The 12,853-nt window shown below is 63.9% G+C and overlaps 3 protein-coding genes across 3 annotated transcripts; 2 read left to right on the top strand and 1 right to left on the bottom strand.

Moving 5' to 3' along the window:
• Nucleotides 1-1,121: 1,121 nt before the first annotated feature.
• On the top strand, nucleotides 1,122-3,842 carry TTC24 (tetratricopeptide repeat domain 24; the record flags this gene model as incomplete). The annotated part of the gene is given in 9 exon segments (XM_079547572.1): nucleotides 1,122-1,174; nucleotides 1,176-1,882; nucleotides 2,223-2,435; nucleotides 2,505-2,633; nucleotides 2,742-2,863; nucleotides 2,953-3,042; nucleotides 3,217-3,287; nucleotides 3,374-3,438; nucleotides 3,691-3,842. Coding segments are annotated over 9 exon segments (1,602 nt in total).
• A 2,421-nt stretch (nucleotides 3,843-6,263) lies between these two features.
• NAXE (NAD(P)HX epimerase) lies at nucleotides 6,264-8,921 on the top strand (the record flags this gene model as incomplete). The annotated part of the gene is made up of 6 exons (XM_079547573.1): nucleotides 6,264-6,592; nucleotides 7,232-7,340; nucleotides 7,420-7,530; nucleotides 7,608-7,721; nucleotides 8,502-8,649; nucleotides 8,719-8,921. 6 exons carry the CDS (start codon nucleotides 6,264-6,266, stop codon nucleotides 8,919-8,921), a joined length of 1,014 nt encoding a protein of 337 aa, XP_079403699.1.
• A 247-nt stretch (nucleotides 8,922-9,168) lies between these two features.
• GPATCH4 (G-patch domain containing 4) lies at nucleotides 9,169-12,203 on the bottom strand. The gene is given in 8 exon segments (XM_079547632.1): nucleotides 9,169-9,670; nucleotides 9,748-9,798; nucleotides 9,888-9,994; nucleotides 10,948-11,055; nucleotides 11,799-11,891; nucleotides 11,968-12,041; nucleotide 12,112; nucleotides 12,114-12,203. Coding segments are annotated over 8 exon segments (921 nt in total). The 5' UTR covers nucleotides 12,189-12,203; the 3' UTR covers nucleotides 9,169-9,258.
• Nucleotides 12,204-12,853: the final 650 nt, after the last annotated feature.

Consider the following 12,853-nt stretch of genomic DNA (forward strand, 5'->3'; position numbering starts at 1 on the left):
CATTGCTCCCATCGTTGGTGCTCAGCTGCTCTCACGATTTTAACAGTATAACAGATCAGGCCATGATTCACAGCAATGCGCGCCCCATATCCGGGTGAAGTAGTTCGTAATCACGGAGGTGAGGCGGATGCTTTCGGTTATGGGCAAAAAGACTGCAGCTCCTGTCCGCCCAGCCTTCCGAAACACCTCCGAGCCTTCCTGACCGCCTTCCTAACGCTTGGTGCTGCTGGACGGGCATCAGAGCCGCTCAGCCCCGCTCCCGCAGCCGGGCCGTGGCAGCAGCGCAGCCGCTGGAGCCGCTCACCGCGGCACGGTGACGATCGGTAACCGGAGCCACCGGGGCCATCGCCAGGGGAGCCCTCCTGGGAGCGCGCACGAACACGGCTCTCACCGCCGCCCGGAGGCTGCGGGGTTGGGGTCGCTCCTGGGACCCTTCCCTGGGAGGGGAGAGAGGGGGGCACGGCAGCCACGATCGCCCCCTCCCCAAATCCGTGAGTAAATGGCACAGGGAGAAGCAGAGGGGGTGCTTGGGGCTGGGGGGGGGGGGACGCCGAGCAGCCGCCGCGTCCCGCCGCACCGCTACGAGAGGGAACAGCCGCGGCTCCATCCGCTGCTCACAGCCCCCGGCCTCGGGCACCTCCGGGGGGGAGGCGGCTCTGCTCCCGTTCTGGCAGCAAATTGGACTCACGTTGCGCCGGGGGTTCGGGTCGGGTGCTGGGGTCCGTTTGCCTTCGGGAAGAAAGGTGGTTGGAACTGCTCCATTTTGGGAGGGGTGTCGCTGTTCCTGGGAGAGTTCAGGCACCGCGGAGATGGGGAACACAGGGACGTGCTTAGGGGGGGGGTGGGAGAACGGGGTGGGGGTCTTTTCCAGCCCTAATGGCTCCATGAGTGGGAAGGGTGCCCATGGGCCGACGGGTGGCAATGTCGGGGGTATTTCCAGACAGAACGATCCCATGACTGGGTGCGGGGGGGCGAGCGGAGGGGGCTGGATGGGGAGACCCTGGGGGTCTTTCCCAACCGGAGCGATTCCATGATCTGCGAGTGGTGCTACGGGCGGTGATGGGCTGATGGCTGGACTCAGTTGTACGGCTGTCTTCTCACCTTAATGGCCCTGCGTCCCTATGCTCGTCTCCAGGCAGACCCCCCCGTGCTCCCCCCACAGCCGCCGGCTCAGCTCTGCCCATGGCTTCCGAGGAGCCCACGACCCCCCCGGCCCCCGCAGCCCCCGGGAGGAAACGCCGGAGGAAAGGGAAGGAGAAACCCATTTCGGGGGAGGGAGGCGACGGGGAGGACGGGGAGGACGGGGACGACGGAGCGGGGCGAGTGGCCGAAATCGAGGGGCTGACGCGGGCCGGGTGCCGGGCGCTGGGGCTGGGGGACACGCGGGGGGCACTGGGCTGCTTCAGGAGGGCGGTGGGGCTCTCGCTGCGCACCCCCACCCCACGGCTGCGCAGGGATTGCGCCTTCCGCCTGGGGGCCGCCTACGTGGAGGCCGGGAAGCCCGGGAAGGGGCTGAAATTCCTCCTCAAATCCCGACCCTCGGACGGGGAACGGCCGGAGGGGCTCCGTTTCGACGTCGCTGCGGCTCACGAAGGGCTGCGGGATTTCCCGGAGGCTCTGCGGGATTCGGACGGGGCGGGGAGCAGCGCGGCGATGGGCTGCTGCTACCTGGGCATGCGGGAGCCCGGGAGAGCGGCCCGCTGCTTCCTGGAGGCGGCGCGGGGCTACGAGGGGGTCCGCTGCCCCGAGGCGGCCGCCGTGGCGCTGAGCAGAGCGAGCGGCTCCATGCTGCAGAGCGGGCGATTCGGGGCTGCAGAAGTCGCGGGGACCCTCGCCCGGTGCCGGGCGCTTTGTGACAGCATCACAGACCCGACCCTGCAGGGTAATGCCGCACCAGGACCCATCGCATGGATGCAGACCCCGACCCACCCCTCTGCTCCCATCCCATGGATGCAGACCCCAACTCACCCCTCTGCTCCCATCGCATGGATGCAGACCCCGACCCACCCCTCTGCTCCCATCCCATGGATGCAGACCCCAACTCACCCCTCTGCTCCCATCCCATGGATGCAGACCCTGACCCATCCCTCTGCTCCCATCCCATGGATGCAGACCCTGACCCATCCCTCTGCTCCCATCCCATGGATGCAGACCCTGACCCATCCCTCTGCTCCCATCGCATGGGTGCAGACCCTGACCCAACGCTTCTCTGTGCCCCCCAGGGAAGCTCTACAACGACATCGGCCTTGGCTACTCCCAGCTGCGCATCTTCCCGCTGGCCGCAGAGAGCTTTGAGCGCGCGCTCGCTGCGTGCTGCAGAGCACCGGGATGCAGCAGGGAGGCCGCAGTGCTGCAGAACCTGGGCGCTGCCCGCAATGCACTGCAACACTTCGCTGCAGCCCTGGCCCCACACCGGCGAGCGGCAGCGCTGCACGGTATGGCGTCACAGCCTCGCTCTGGGGGGGGGGGCGGCACGGAAATGAACCCCCAGCAATGAATTGCAGGCGCTGCGGGGAACCGGAGGGCGCAGGGGCAGTGCTTTGGGAACTTGGCATACGCCTTCAGCCAGCTCGGGGAGCACGAGGCCGCTGCGGAGAACTACCTGCACGCCCTGCAGGCCTTCCGCGACTCGGGTAAGGGCGGCAGCCCCAGGAGACCCCGGTGCCACGTGTCGGAGCTGCGCAGCGGCCCTGCGATGCTTCACCGTGCGGCCAGAACCGATGCAACCCTTTGGCCCGCAGGGGATGTGCTGGGGCAGTGCAAAGCGTGTGAGGGGCTGGGGGCTGCCCGCTTCCACCTGGGGGACCCCCAGAGGGCTGTAGGGCACTACCAGGAGGCCCTGAGGCTGCTGCCCCGCTGCCAGGTACAGGGGACCCCGGGGATGGACCCCACGTTGGCGTGCGCCCACCGTCCCCTGGGGACGGGCTCGGTGTCAGTGGGTCTCCTGCACAGGGCACCCGCAGGGCAGATGGCGAGCGGATCGTCACTGGGCTGACCCGCACCCTCCAGCTGCAGCTCTGCCTGCGGCCCAACCCGGCCCTGGTGAGCAGCCCCCCATCACAGGGTTGGGATCGGGGGGCTGGTGGGGTACAGGGACAGCAGCAAAGCTCTGCGTGCTCCTGAGCCGTGCTTGCATGCACCGAGGGGGGCGGTTGGTGGATGGGGACGTCGTGCACAGACCCCACGCCACCCCTTCATTGTGCTGCTGCCCCACAGGACCTCGTCCCGCTGCAGCTCTGCTCCCCACTGCCCCACATCAGTGGGACGCAGCTACGGGGCCGCACGGTGTGAGTAGGGTTCTGCCCCGTGCTCCTCTGTGGGGCGCTCCCAGCATCACCTGTGCGGTAAATCTTCCCTCCTGCATCCCCTGCAGGTCCTTCCGGGACGCAGGGCAGGATGGGGGTGAAGCTGCGCCGGGGGCACCGCCTGTGGGGTCAGGTAAGGGGGTGTGCAGGGCCGGAGCGTGTGGGGTTATTGCCGTGGGGGATGGAGCCCCCCATGTGCGGGGCAGTGCTGTGTCCATCCCAGCCTGGGCACAGCCCTGGAAAGAAATTTTCCTTCCAGAAATGGGGGTGGGCAATTTGAACCGGAGGGGGAGGGGGAAGGGCAGAAGTAAAATATCCCCCCCAGCCCCCCAAACAACGATCCAACGAGGAACCTCCTGCAAACCGTAACGCTGCGCTTCCCCAGCACCAAAGCTCCGCCAGCCCCCCGCGCTCCCGCCCTGCATCCCCGCAGTGACAGCGCTGCAAACAGCCCCGGACTCCCCCCGCAGCACCAGGGCCGGACCGGGGGGCCGGGGGGGCTGCACGGTGCTGTCTGAGCTCTGCAGTCTCCTGTGAGCGCCGGGAGGAGCAGGGAGCAGAGCTGCGCTTCCAGCACCCGACGCGGCACGGAGCCGCCTGCTTTCTTGTGCTGTGAGATGTGCTCATAAAGGTGCTTTCACGGAGCTGTGGAATCATTACGGTTGGAAAGGATTCCCAAGAGCCCCAACGCAGCCCCCCAACCCACAGCCCCACGTGCCACATCTCTGTGGTGCCTGAACGTCTCCAGGGACGGTGACCCCCTTCCCCTTCTTGGGCAGTTTTCAGTGACTGCTTTCGGGGAGAAGACACGATCCCAAGGTGCGGCCCGACTGCCCAGCCGCACTGAGAGCCCAGCTCCTCTTGTCCCACCTTTGTTACCTATCAGCAGAGCCGGCCCTCATGGGGCCACACAGGCCTGACTCAGCTGGGATCCCAAAAGCCTTCTGGGCCACCTGGGCACAGTGCTGGCCATTGGGCAACTGCTGGTCAACCATTGGCCAACCATTGGTCAATTGTTGATCAACCATTGGCCAACCACTGCTCAATTGCTGGTCAACCATTGGCCAACCACTGGTCAGTTGTTGGTCAGCCATTGGCCAAATATTGATCAACGGTTGGTCAACCACTGGCCAACCAAACACTGGTCAACCATTGGTCAACTGTTGGTCAACCGTTGGCAGACCATCAGTCAGCCGCTGATCAGCCGTTGCCCAACCACCGGTCAACTGTTTGTCAACTGTTGGTCAACCATCCGTCAATGGTTTGTCAGCCCTCGGTCAAGCAGAACACCGCTGGCCTTCTGGGCAACCTGGGCGCAGCGCCGCCTCACAGCCAGCCGAGCGCCGACCAATCAGAGCAGAGGAAGGGGCGGGGGGAGCCGTGCACCCCAGGCCCCAGGAGCAGAGCGGTGGCTCAGGGCTGCGCGCCGCGTGCTGTGGGAGCAGGAAGGGGCGGGAGGGGGCTTCGTCTCAGGGGTCTCCGTCTGTGCTGCTTCGCTGAGGTGAGCAGGGAGCAACGCAGAGCAATGCAGCATGGAGCAATGCAGCACGGAGCAACACAGAGCAATGCAGCACGGAGCAATGCAACACGGAGCAACACAGAGCAATGCAGCACGGAGCAACACAGAGCAATGCAGCATGGAACAATGCAGCATGGAGCAACATAGAGCAATGCAGCATGGAACAATGCAGCATGGAGCAACACAGAGCAATGCAACACGGAGCAATGCAACACGGAGCAACACAGAGCAATGCAACACGGAGCAACATGGAGCAACACGGAGCAACACAACACAGAGCAAAGCGGTGCAGGGGAAAATGGTGCAAGGCAAAGTGGTGCAGGGCAATGCAACACAGAGCAATGCAACACAGGACAATGCAACACAGGGCAATGCAACACGGAGCAATGCAACACGGAGCAATGCAACACGGAGCAATGCAACATGGAGCAAAACTGTGCAGGGCAATGCAATACAGAGCAATACAACACAACATGATGCAACACAGAGCAATGCAACACAGTGCAGTGCAACACAGAGCAATGCAATACAATGCGGTGCAACACAGAGCAAAACATGGTGTAACACAGAGCAATGCAACACAGAGCAATGCAGCACAATGCAGTGCAACATGGAGCAACATGGTATAACACAGAGCAATGCAACACAGCAATGCAACATTGAGCAATGCAACATTGAGCAATGCAGCACAATGCGGTGCAACAGAACAATGCAACACGACACAGTGCAACACAGGTCAATGCAACACAGCAATGCAACACAATGCGGTACAACACAGAGCAATGTGGTGCAACACAGTGCAGTGCAACACAACACAGTGCAGCACACAGCAGTACGGTGCAACACAAGGCATTACAACACGGTGCAACACAGAGCAGTGCAGCACAGTGCAACAGAGTGCAACACCGTGCAGTGCAACACAACACAGTGCAGCACACAGCAGTACGGTGCAACACAAGGCATGACAACACGGTGCAACACAGAGCAGTGCAGCATAGTGCAACAGAGTGCAACACCGTGCAGTGCAACACAGCACAGCGCAATGCAAAGCAATGCAGTGTAAAGTAGTGCAACACAGCACAGTGCAGTGCAAAGCAATGCAACACAAAACAATACTGCAATGCAATGCAATGCAACACAGCACAGCAGAGTGCAACACCGTGCAACACAGCAACACAGCAACGCAGCACAGCGCAATGCAAAGCAATGGAGTGCAACACAACATTGCAGTGCAATGCAACACAGAGCAACAAAGCACAGCGCAATACAACACAATGCAATGCAGCACAATGCAAAGCAACGCAGCGCAACACAAAGTAATGCAGCACAACACAATGCAGTGCAACGCAGTGCAACGCAGTGCAACACAAAGTAATGCAGTACAACACAACGCAGTGCAACACAAAGTAATGCAGCGCAACACAGCACAGCAATGTGCGATGCAGTACAACGCAGTGCAATCCAACGCAGCGCAGCACAACTCAGCGGAGCCCCGCACCGCCCGACCGCTGCAGGGCAGCACCGCGCCGTTCTCCGCAGCTCCGCCCGCTCCGCTCCGCGCGTGCGCCGTGCGCGTCCCCGCTCCTCTACGCCGCATGCGGACACGGCTGGGCTGGGGGCTGGGTTGGGGGCTGGGCTGGGGGCTGGGGCTGCTGGTGGCGGCGGGGGGCCGCTGCCCGAGGCGGGTCTGGGGTCCGGAGTGGGGCTGGGGCCGCTCCCCGCAGCGCGCCATGCACGGACAGAGCGAGGGGAGGCCGCGGTACCTCGGGTACGGGACGGGGGGGCGGGGGACAGAGTGGGGTAAAGGGCGGTGAATGGGGGGAGCAGGGCGAGACGGTGCGGGGGGACGGGGCTTCCTCAGGGATGGACGGTGGGGCTACGGGGGGGTCCGCGGTAGGTCGGGTATGGGGCGAGGTGGGGTATTGGAGGGGGGGTAGGGCGGTACGGGGGGACCTCGGGTACGGGGCAGCGGGGGAGGCACGGGGGAGTGCGAAGGGGTGCAAAGGGGTCCGCAGTACCTCGAATATGGAGCCGGGGGGACTGTAGGGAAGTGCAGGGGCGACGGGGTGTGGGGCCGTGCTGGCTCAGGGATGGGGCAGTGGGGGTGGGTATGGGGGGTGATGGGGCAGTGGGGGGATATGGGGGGTGTACGGGGGCTGCATAGGGCGTGCAGGGGGAGCGGTGCTTTCCTGGGTACAGAGGGCACAGGGGGGTGTACAGAGGGGGTGCACGGGAGGGGGGCTGCGCTTCTTTGGATATGGGGGCACGGGGGGTGTGGGGCCACGCTGTGGGAGGCGCAGGGGGGCTGTGGGATGCAGAGCGCCCCCAACCCCACGTGCTTTGTGGTGCCGGAGGGCAGCGCTGTGACCCCGCAGCACCGGGGTCTCACGTCCCCCCCGCCCCCCAGGCAGGAGGAGGCTCAGGCCATCGACCAGGAGCTCTTCACCGACTATAAATTCAGCGTGGACCAACTGATGGAGCTGGCGGGGCTGAGCTGCGCCACCGCCATCGCCAAGGTGGGAGCACGGCGGGGGGGGGGCTGCGGGGTGACCCCCCACCGCCCGGCCCAACACAACGCGCCCCCCCTTCCTCCAGGCATACCCCCCCGACTCCTTCTCCACCAGCCCCCCGGCCGTGCTGGTGCTCTGTGGGCCGGGCAACAACGGCGGCGACGGTTTGGTGTGCGCCCGGCACCTGAAAATGTTTGTGAGTGCCCCGAAGGGGGGCTGCATTCAGGGCTCCGCGCCCCCCCAGCTCAGTGCTGAGCAGCGCCGTCCCCGCAGGGCTACCACCCCACCGTGCACTACCCCAAGCGGCCCAGCAAGCCGCTCTTCGAGGCGCTGACCACGCAGTGCCAGAAGATGGACATCCCCTTCCTCACCGACTTCCCGGCGGAGGTGAGCAGACGCCCTGGGGCCGTGGCTGCGTCCTGCAGGCGAGCCTCGAGCCTCACGACCCACTGCTGGGCCTCAGCCATGCTGCTGCACCCCCCTGCCAGGCCTCACCCCATATCGATCCTCGCCCCATATCAATCCTCGACCCCGTTCTGCTCCTTGCCACCCTGCTGCTCCCCCGCTCTGCCAGGCCTGACCTCGTGTTGATCCTCACCCAGCACTGCTCCGCTCCACCCCGCTGCTCCTCACCCTCTGCCAGCCATCATCACCACCCCATTCTGGTCCTCACCCTGCACTGCTCTTCACCTCCCTGCTGATCCTCACTCCTCTGCTGGTCCTCATTCCGTTGGTCCTCATCCCGTACTGCCCCGCAGCCCCCTGCTGCTTCTTACCCCATATTGGTCCTCACCACCCTACTGGTTCTTGCCCCAGTTATCCTCACCCCATATTGGTCCTTGCCCCACTGCTGGTCAGCACCCTATATTGGTTTCTTACCCATTGCTGGTCCTCACCCCATACTGCTCCTGACTCCATACTGCTCCTCCCCAGTACTGATCATCTTACTGCCAGCGCTCATCACCCTACTGCTCCTCCCCCCATATATTCACCCTCACCCCATATCCACCCTCCTCCCACTGCTGGATCCCGTTGCCATTCCTCACCCCATATCCACCCTCCTCCCACTGTTGGATCCCATTGCCATTCCTCACCCCATATCCACTCTCCCCCCGCTGCTGGATCCCGTTGCCATCCCTCACCCCACGCTGCTCCCCCCTGCTGCAGGCCGCGCTCATCGACGGGCTGTATGGGCTGGTGGTGGATGCCATCTTTGGGTTCAGCTTCAAGGGAGCGGTGCGGGAGCCGTTCGGGAGCATCCTCAGCACCCTGCAGGGCGTCACGGTGCCCATCGCCAGCATCGACATCCCCTCAGGTGAGTGCACAGACCCGCTGCTGGGGGGCACTGCATTGGCAGTGCGCTCCACCATGGGCTGTGTTGCAGGCTGGGACGTGGAGAAGGGGCGGGCGGACGGGCTGAGGCCCGACATGCTCATCTCCCTGACGGCCCCCAAGAAGGCAGCCGCGCATTTCTCGGGGCGCTACCACTTCCTGGGGGGGCGCTTTGTGCCCCCGGCGCTGCAGGAGAAGTACGGCCTCAACCTCCCTCCGTACCCGGGCACCGACTGCGTCCTGCAGCTGCCGTAGGGCTCGGCGCTGGGGTGGTCGCAGCCCCACCAGAGGTGCTTCCAGGTACGGAGCCGGGCGCCAAGGGCTGCGTCACTTGAGGATTGTTTGGTGCAATAAAAATGTATTAGAAAACAAAAAAACCTTTGGTGAACGCAGTGCTGTGCAGGCTCTGCCCTCACAGTGCTCTGCCCTCGCGCCGCTCCTCCATGGGCTGACGGCAAACTGGTCCCCTCCTCAGGGCCGGCTGGGAGCTGGGTTCCAGGCAGCTCCCATGGGGCGCACCGCTCCCCAGGCCCCTCTGAGCACCCAATGCACCACAGGGGGTTCTGGACCCCCCCCCGCCAGGTGGCTGCTTTCATTCTGCCTCCCTCCGCCTCTTCTTCTTCTTCTTCTTCCTCCCCACCTCAGGGTGGTGCTCAGCCTCCCCTGGCCCACCGGTGTCCTCTGCAGGTCCCTCCATCTCAACCACCTCCTCCCCCTTCTCCTTCCTCCTCTTTTTCTTCTTCTTTCTCCTCTCCTCTTTCTCCTCCTCTCCTCCGTTCTCCTCCTGGCTCCGCAGCTCCTCCACATCAGTTCCATCCGCCAACGGTTCCCTTCTCTTCTTCTTCTTCTTCTTCTTCCTGCTGTCCCTCAGCTCTGCCGGGGGGCTGCTCTGGGGGTCTGTGGGCTGCCCCCCCCCGCCGTGCTGCCTGGCAGCCAGGAAGGCGCGCTCCTGCTGCTCCAGCCGCGCCAGCTTGGCGCTCATGGTCAGCCCGTGCCGCGCACCTCTGCAACAACAGGGACCCGGTGGGGAAGGGGCCCCCCAGGGCACACTGACACCCCCACCCCAAAACCAACCGCTCACTTGTGTGCCGTGCGGCCCCCGCACACCCGCACCAGCTCCTCATCCGTCAGCCTGCGGGGACAGAGGGGACACAGCGTCACCAGGCGGGAGGTGGCAGTGGGACGACCCCCAGCTGCCCCCACCCTTCAATGTCACAGTGCCTCCGGGCCGAAGAGCGGTCCAGTTTGTCCTCCTCTTCCTCCTCGCTGCTCTCGGAGCCCCCCGGCTGCTTGGTGGGCTCCTCCCCATGGGCCGTGAGCGTGGCTGCCTGCGTGGAAAAGGGGAGCGGGGAGAATTGGGGGGGGGGAGTAGGGGGAGTCAGAATAGAGGGGAGGAAAGAGGCATGGAAAAAAGGGGCGTGAAATTGGGGGGGACAGGGGGTGAAGAAATAGAGGGGAGGAAAAGGTGGAATGGGAAAGGAGAGTGTGGAAATGGGCGTGGAAATGGTGGGGTGTGGAAATGGGGGAGATAGGGAGTGTGGAAACGGGATGGGAAAGGTGGGTGTGGAAATAGAGGCATCGAAATGGGGGGATGGGGAGGCATGGAAAGGGGAGGGTGTGGAAATGGAAGGGTGTGGAAGCATGGAAATGGGAGGGATAGGGGGCATGGAAATGGTGGGATGGAAAAGGTGCGTGTGGAACTGGGGAAAATGGAAAGGGGAGAATAAGGGAGCACAGAAAGGGGCGGGTGTGGAAAAGGGAGGGGGATGGGAGAATGGAAATGGGAGGGCATGGAAATGGGGGTGAGGAAATGGGAAGGAAAGGGGGCATGGAAATGGTGGGATGGAAAAGGTGCGTGTGGAACTGGGAGCACGGATATGGGGGAACAGGGGGTGGGAATAAAAGGGTACAGAAGTAGGGGGCGTGGAAATTGGGAGAGGGGAGCTTGGAAACAAGGGTGTGGAAATCGGGGGGGATATGGGAGCATGGAAATGGGGTGGAAAAGGCGAGTGTGGAACTGAGGGGCATGGAAATAGGGGAGATAAGGGATCATGGAAATGGTGAGGTGAAAAAGGTGGAAGGGGGAAGGTGGGCACAGAACTGGGACATGGAAACAGGGGAGATGGGAAAGCATGGAAATGGGGAACGTGGAGAAGGCGGGTGTGGAACTGGAGGCATCGAAAAGGGGTGCATGGAAATAGAAGGAGGAAGGGGGGCATGGAAACAGGAGAGGGTGCAAGCAGCAGCAGGCTGGGAAGCAGCACTGCTCCAGGGTCGTTACCTTAACGAAGTGGCCATACAGCGTGCTGCCCGGGGGGGGGACCTTGTGGGGCTTCTTAGTGCTGAGCCCAAAGCGCTGCTCTGAACGTGCCTCCACGCAGACCCCGTCCTGGGGGGGGAGGAGGGGGCAGAGAGAAGGAACGGAGCACTTGGTCACAGCCCAGAGCCTCGCTGCACTGTTATGGAGGGGTTTAGGCACAACAGGGGGCACCGGGAGCTCCAGAAAGCCACAGGGGGAACCCAGACAGTACTGGGGGGGGCACATGGCTTTGTATTCCATGGTTTAGGCAGCCCTGGGCGATGCTGGGGGCACTGGGATCCTACAGGCAGTACTGGGGGGCACCGGGAGCACGCTAGGACAGCAGTGGGGGGCACTGGGGAGGTACAGGCGGTACTGGGGTACCAGGAGGAGCTCTGGGCAATACTGGGGAGCGCTGGGATTGTGCTAAAAGGCTCCAGGCAGCACCAGGGAGCTCTGGGCAGTACTGGAGGGACACTGGGAGCGTGCTTGGGGCCTGCAGGCTGTACTGGGGGGGCACTGGGAGGGGCTCAAGGCAGTACTGGGGGGAGGGGGCAGCAACAGGGGTATTGAGGGGCTGCAGATGGCAGCAGGGGGCTGTGGGGAGTTTTGGGTGGCACTGGGAGCATGTCAGGGTCTGCAGGCAGCACTGGAGGCACTGGGAGAGGCTGGAGGTGGCACTGGGCAGTTAGCGAGGGGCTGCAGATGGCACTGTGAGCTCTGGATAGCAGTGGGGGGGGGGAGGGGGGGCTCCAGGCAGCACTCAGAGGTTCTGCGGAGGGCCCGCACCGCTCAGAAGGGCTGCAATGATTCCCCCCCCCCCCGCCCCGCACCTGCCCGTCCCGCACGGCGATGTTGGCCGCCGCCTCGTTGAAGACGTGATCCCACCAGTGGAAGGAGAACTGCTCGGCAGCGTCGTGCCCCACCTGCGGTGAAGGACGGGGGTGAGGAGCGGCGGCGGGCCGATCCGGGGGCTGGGGGGGGTCTGAAGGCCGCGCTCACCCCCGCGGTGCCGCACTTGACGCTCGGGCGGATGGGCCGCGCGATGCCGTCCTCCCGCTTCCCCAGCCCGCGGCCTGCGGACAGAGACACCCTTCAGCCGCCGCGCCCCGCCGCTTCAGCGGGAGCGATCGGGCCGGCGCTCACCCCCGCGTCCATCCGTGCCGCCTCAGCTCCCGCTCGGCAAAGCGCAGCCCGGCGCCCTGCGGCTCCGCCGCGCTCATGGCAGTCCGGCTCCCCTCGCGGCCGGGCCGCGCCGCTCTCTGCGCATGCGCCGCGCACGCTCCGCACGGCGCCGCCTTTACTCAAGGGAGAGGGGCGCGTGCGCGGGTCCTTCGGGTGTGCGCATGCGCAAAAAGCGAGACTCGGAGGGACCCGCAGGGCGCCGTAGGGACCCATGGAGTCATAGACTCACAGAATGGCCCGGGTTGAAAGGAGCACAGCGAGCATCAGTTCCAACCCCTGCTGTGTGCAGGTCGCCAACCAGCAGCCCAGGCTGCCCAGAGCCACATCCAGCCTGGCCTCGAATGCCTGCAGGGCTGGGGCATCCACAGCCTCCTTGGCAGCCTGTAACAGTGCCTCACCACCTGTGTGAAAAACTTCCTCCTATATCCAACCTCAGCCTCCCCTGTCTCCGTTTGGCCTTTTCAACCCACGCCATTCTGTGGTTCTGTGATTCTATTAAAGTATTTTAGAGAGGACGGGAATCTAATCAGTGATTTAGAAGGGAGAAAAGCAGATGACAGATGGGTGCGTATGCAGACAACACGCTGCGGTGCCCTTTAGTATTTTATGGAAATTGGTCCTAAGGGAACACAATAAAACAGAGGGAGCAGATGCTACCAGCAATGTAGGAACCTGGTGGCAGGACCAGGGCACGAGCAGGGTG

This window comes from Tetrao urogallus, assembly GCF_951394365.1.
Source record: "Tetrao urogallus genome assembly, chromosome: 28".
Lineage (NCBI taxonomy): Eukaryota > Metazoa > Chordata > Aves > Galliformes > Phasianidae > Tetrao > Tetrao urogallus.